Genomic DNA, 5,915 nt, shown 5'->3' with positions numbered 1-5,915 from the left:
CGTAACACATGTTCGAGGCACCAAGGCTCCCAGATCATTATGCGTGACTTAGACCTTTCTAGAATGTAACTCTTTACAATATATATATTTTTAAATCTATTTTTAACTCATGACAGCCTGGTAAAACATGCACAATGGTTCTTACACGTCACTGCCCTAAATTCATACTACCGGTAAGAGGATGGAGGTGAACTGCGTATTGATGCTGGAGCCTTTGCACTAACTTCTCCTGCCCAAGACACCTGGCTTCATGGTAAGAAGCTAGAGGGATGATCACAGGCAGTGGGCTTACCTGCCATAAAGAGGAGAGGTGATAAGGACACTCCTCTGTAACTATGAGCCCATCTGTCGGATCTAGCCTTTGTAAAGGAGGGAGATTTGGGGCACTAGCATTCCCAGGATTTACGAGGGTCAGCCTCCCTCCTAGGGGTGGGAGATCCTGACTGCCACTGGGTAAGCAACGTCTTGTTGCTCTTTTGACGGGAAGGTGCTGTCCACAAGTAGCTCTCCCGGTCGTGCACTGCATTAAGCTGGGCGCCCACCTATAATGATGTGTTTGAACATTCTCTCTAATTAGTTTTTCTCACTAGCTCTTGGATGACTCCTGCACTCTGTAATTATTTCTTTCACTGGCACTTATGCCGATATTGCACCCTTTGCCTAATAATTACTGTAATTATACTCACTATATTTGAATTTGGTGCCGGTGTCATAAACGGTTTTATTATATGTGTCTGATGGGAAGTGATTTCTGAGTGGGCGTCTATAGGAAGTTATTGAGGTACTGCTTGAGACGTGTTAAAATGTTTCTGGATAATAAATAACATGACGAAGTAATAATATGACAGGAGAAAGTGGCACAGAATGCGAGGAGTTCAATTCGAGGAAAAGGCTGGTGCTTGACAAAGGCAGCCCGGGCGCAGAAGGCCCCTGTGCAGTGCTGGTCACACTGGGGCCGGTGGCACACGCTGGCTCAGGAAACCCCAGACTGAAAGTGGCCGCAGTAAAGAAAGGTGAGGAGAAATGCAGATCCCACAGCACCAGGTTCCCTGCCGTCCCTGTTCCCTGCTGCACCTGTCACCTCCCCAAGCTCAGCCCTTGAGGCAGGTCCCTGGGCCCCAATTCCAGAACTTGGCTCCTAGAAATCAAAAGACCACTTTGGAGAGCTCCTCAACTAAGTCAAGGGATTAACTCTACTTTTTTGCCATCAGAAAACAGAAGAGTAGATGAGAATGGAGGAAGTCAATGAAAACTAAAGCCAAATATGCAAGCAAAACGTAGGACCCAGTTGAAAAGCTCCATCCTCTGGGAAGATTTTCTTCATCACTCAGCCACTTCCTGTCCCAGGGGGACCTTGGCTGCCTCAGTCATGCATCTGTGCAAGCTTCTGATTTCTATGCCATGTTGACAAGTGTGCTTCCATCACACTTCAATTACCCGCAGATCAGACTCGGTGTTTGCTCAGCACATTTTGTGGGGCCACTAAACTATAATAATTAAGCACCACTTACTGAGCTCTTTTCAAGGGCTGTGCATTATGCTAAGTGCTTTATATGCACGATGTCACTTAATCTACCCACCTTTGGAGTTAGGTACTATTATCATTTCCATTTTGCAGATGAGCAGTAACTTGCCAAAGTTACACACCGGTCAGGGGCAGAGCTAAGAGTTCTAGCCAAACATGTGGACTCCACAGCCTGCACTACCCTGACTCCCCATCTCTATGAATGACTGGGCAGTGGGGAACGTGTTTAGTGAATGCTAGAACACCTCCATTAGACCTATTTCTGTAATGCATGCAGCTCAACAAATGCTAGGCTTCTTAGCAGTGATGGATTGTGGAGCTTTACGGAAGTTAGTTCATGAGTTCCTTTAGCATTGTCCCCCACCAGATGATAAGAGCTTCTTTTTCAGAACCCCTCTAGGAACTCGAGAGTCTTCTAAGTGACTGCTGAGAGCCAGGGAAAATTTATGGGGCTCCTTCCACACCAAGCTCCAGCTGGTGTGTGTGTTTAAAGCAAGGGGTGACGGTGGGGAGAGCTCAAGGAGGGTGTCCCTTCCCAGTAGAGGAGAGCGGCGAGGCAGCCTCACCTGAGCATACGTACTCCTTCTTCTGCACGTCCGCCACGTTGAAGCCCCTCAGGTGCACAGGAGCCATGCAGAGTGTGAACTGCCCAATCGTCCGCCTCTGCCGTAGCCAATCCGAAAGCCAGGCCAGGTGGCAGTCACAGTACAGGTTGTTGGAGTGGAGGCGCCTGGGTGTGAAAGGGATAGAGGAGGACATCACGGAATGAAGTGGGGAGGCTGCCACTGGCTAAATTCTGTGGGCAAAATCTCTGCTGTCGGTTTCCCCAGAGTCATGATCCTCATGAGCCCAGGGAAGCATTTCCCTCTGCACTACTCAGAAACCGGAGCCTCAACCTTTTATTACAAAGCCGCAAATGACAGTTATCTTCACAGGCAGGCTAGGTCCAAAGGATGCCCCCAGGGTTCTGAGTAATTCCCCACTTCCTAATAGCAAGTCTACTCTTCTCTTTCCTCTTTCTCTTGCTTAAGCAAGCCTCAGTAGCACACAGCAAAGGGAGTGACATTACTATAGTGACAATCCTGATTCCAGTTCAACTTACACGGGGATGCCTCATTTGTAAATCTCAGTGCCTTAACCAGCATGAATTACAGCTGGCTTAAAACATGCTTCTGCATCTCGAAGCACCAGTCTAGGCTGCACTGGGGCTGCAGTCTGCTGTGGCCCTTACCTGCTGGTTCTTTTCCTCTACTTCTCCCCGTGTGTCCTTTAATGAATCCATGGCATGTAATGCTGGTGGGCCTAAACCCAGTGCCACTATATGCACTGGCCGGGGTGAGTGGGGCACAGACAAAAGGGGACTTTTTGAAGGATGTGCCCTCTCTCTGTCCTCTTATTAAATATGGTGTCGTCCACACCAGACTCTTGCAATCCACAGTCATCTTTCCATAGTGCCTTCCTCTTCTTCCCAAGTTCAATTCTATCTGCATATTCACTATTTTCACTGATTCAGGTGCCTCTAAAAAGGTTTCCTAGCCAGTTCCAGGATTCCTGATGGTCCCCTCTAGTAGCTGTGACTCCAGATCAATTTCTTGCCCTTGACTGAGTATGGTTCCCCAGAGGGAGCTGCAGGCCCCACTTCTGAGGGGAGTCCCATCTGGTTACATGACTTTAACTTCTTCCCACTCACTGGGAGGCAACTAAGCATATCCGGGTGCTTCTGTAAGCTCATCCTTAAGTTTTCCTATTAGGAGTTTCCAGTGTCTACTTGCCCTACAATCCCAGGTCACTGGGAGTGGTGCTGAGTGAGTTTTAGTAGCGTTAGTTTATCATGTACTTGGGTTTCTGATGCACATTTCAAATGCCCAATCCTGGATGTGCTAATCAGCTAGTCGTATCTCGGGACTTCTAAGTGCTCAGTGTCAAGCCTGTCAGTGCTGAGTGGCAGCCTGAAGGAGTGGCTCGGCCTCCCTCCACACCTGGGATGGAGAGAGCTTGAGGGCCCTTGACCACACTCCACTTAGCGCAAGGTCAACACTGCCGAACACGGGCAGCTAACTCCTGCTGCGGGCTGGAGGGGCTTTTCTGATGCTGCAAGGGCACCAACACCTGGGGGCCTTGGCTACTCTGGGCCCCATATCCCATCACGTCAGACATTCTAGTGAACCAATATCCTGCATAAAATATAATTGAAAAATGTTCATTTTCCCACTTCGTCATTATAATAAAATGAATAGTTCTTATTCAGTATAGAAATTACATCAAAGTCAGTCACATGGAAAGTGTCTCCCCAGTCCTCACTTCCACCCTGAGACATGCCGCTGTGAGAGCTTGGTGGCTGTGCCCCTAGACAGTCTTCCACGTGCAAAACAGCCTACACATATCGTACCATCACATAGCGAAGCACGAACGTAGAGTCCCTGGCTGGCCCTGACTTGGGTCTGCTATGCGCTATCCCATCAGGAGCAAGATAATCAACTCACTGATTTTACTCTGCCTCAGTTTCCTAACCTGCCTTGCAGAATCATCTGGAGAATTAACGAGTTGGGAGATTCAAAGTGCTTATGGTAGAGTCTGGTCCAGGGTAACCATGGGCAACCATGGAACGCACTGCTCAGAATAACCTTCAAGGAAGAGCTAGCTGCTCAGTTGTGTGGAGTGCAATTAGCTGACAGCCTCCACCTGCAGCACCTCTGCAGTCTGCCAGAGTTTTTGTGCTGCGGGCAGGCCCTTCCTGAGGCCAATGAGTGAATGTGGCAGCAATACTAGGCCCGGGCCATCTGCCCAGTGCAAGCATCTCTGGTGGGTGTTCTTTGCCCTGGGGCTCCTCCTCTGGTTGGTCGAGGCCCCATTGGAGCCGCATTGCTGGGGTCTGAGGCTCTTCCTGCCTGCCTCTGCCACCTCCACTTTACCTTACACAGGTCACCTCTGCCTCACAGGAGAGCCTGCTCCCCGCCCAGGACCACTGCTCCCCTTTACCTTTTATAAGCATCTCCCCCATAGACTTCTAACTCTGACACTTGGTGTCTAACTCTCAGAAGACCCAAACTGATCCTGAATGCTAACTGACTAGAATCATAAAATACAATAATCATTTAAGATGTAAATTTCTTGAAAATATTTTAATGATTTCATTTTAAAAATTATTAATCATGATGTATTTTCTTTTTGTAGTACACAATGGGTCAAATACATTTCCATGGGTCCTTAGGCCCAAGATACAGTGACTACCATGGGCCCTATGAACTTCTCCCCTTTGAGCTTCAAAGCTCAGACCCCTGAGCTGCAGCAAACTTGCCTTCCTCTTAGCCTAGTACTTTAGAAAAAGGTATGACCAGCAGGAAGAGGTGGAGAAACCAACATCCTACACGGGGGGGAAAGATCTAGTTCAGGAGAGAAAGCAAGACTTCTGTTTATTCAATTAGCATGGCCACTGTGCCAAGAACAGAGAGCAGGCTAGGCAGTGACTTTGAGCTGTCGCTGCTCCTAAAATGCAGGCAGAGAGAAGGGGATGCCGGCATGCCTGGGCTGTAACCCTCCACGGGGCAACAACGCTGCCCAGCAAGGTGCAGACGTGGAGCTCTTCTGTGTGTCAGAAGGATTGGAGACTTTTAATTAGCCGGACTTTTATTGGGAGAGGCAGTTGCTCTCTTCAGCAGTGAGGTATGGACAAAAGGCAACAGAATTCACGACGAGGCACTGAGTGTGGGTCCACAAGGTGATCAATGCGAACAAATCCCCGTCAGTTCCAATCAAGGGTAAGAGATCAATAGCACAACAAAATGAGGTTTAGGTAAGTCGGATCCTTACTGAGCTGATTAATTTCTGGGATAATGAAATGGCAAAGGTTTCCCTTTGGAAGGGGATATTAGGCTGGTTCTTTCCCAGTCCCAGTTGGCCAGCCCCAAGTTACCTCTCTTCTTAACCTTGCTGCAGATGGTTGTCTCTGTCCACCTTTCTAGGAATTTCTCCCCTCCCAAGTAGGACCTTGGGAAAGTGGGCCAAGTCGACTGAAAAGCCATGCAACGGCTCTCTTGCCAAAAGCCCAGGACAGCGGATGGGCTCAGTTCCCTCTCCTTGGAATTTTACCTGCAGAAATGCAGGCTAGTAAGCAGGGTGGGTTCCTTCAAGCCACCTTTCACATCATGCTTGGGAGCTCATACTGAGCAATACCATCCAAACACTGAGGTTGAAAGGGAAGTAGTCATGAGCCTTGAGATGGGATACTGCCAGTAGTTTTAGTCTTCTTGAGCAAGAAGGGGAGTTATCTCACTGCTTCCAGTGATGTGGTGGGCTGTGAGGGCAGACACCAGTGAAGGTGCCTCCACAGGCTCTGGGGCCGTGCAGAGCTGTCTTCCTTCTGCTGCTCGGCAGCACAGTCCCCTGCCTT

At 48.9% G+C, this 5,915-nt stretch overlaps 1 protein-coding gene across 5 annotated transcripts in view; it reads right to left on the bottom strand.

The window, feature by feature from the left end:
• Positions 1 to 5,915, bottom strand: part of SLIT3 (slit guidance ligand 3) — a 782,476-nt gene that overhangs the window by 148,669 nt on the left and 627,892 nt on the right. For all 5 annotated transcript variants that reach the window (XR_003549377.1, XM_027771828.1, XM_006148363.3 and 2 more), the window contains exon 8: positions 2,092 to 2,255. Coding sequence is in view for 4 of the 5 variants with exons in the window: in XM_027771828.1 (XP_027627629.1) it covers positions 2,092 to 2,255 (164 nt within the window). In the remaining variant the exon portion in view is untranslated. The remainder of the gene's footprint in view (positions 1 to 2,091; positions 2,256 to 5,915) is intronic.

This window comes from Tupaia chinensis, unplaced genomic scaffold (genome assembly GCF_000334495.1).
Source record: "Tupaia chinensis unplaced genomic scaffold, TupChi_1.0 Scaffold000234_1, whole genome shotgun sequence".
Taxonomy (NCBI): domain Eukaryota; kingdom Metazoa; phylum Chordata; class Mammalia; order Scandentia; family Tupaiidae; genus Tupaia; species Tupaia belangeri.
The sequence above is the reverse complement of the archived record's forward strand: the minus strand, read 5'-3'. Positions and strand labels throughout refer to the sequence as shown.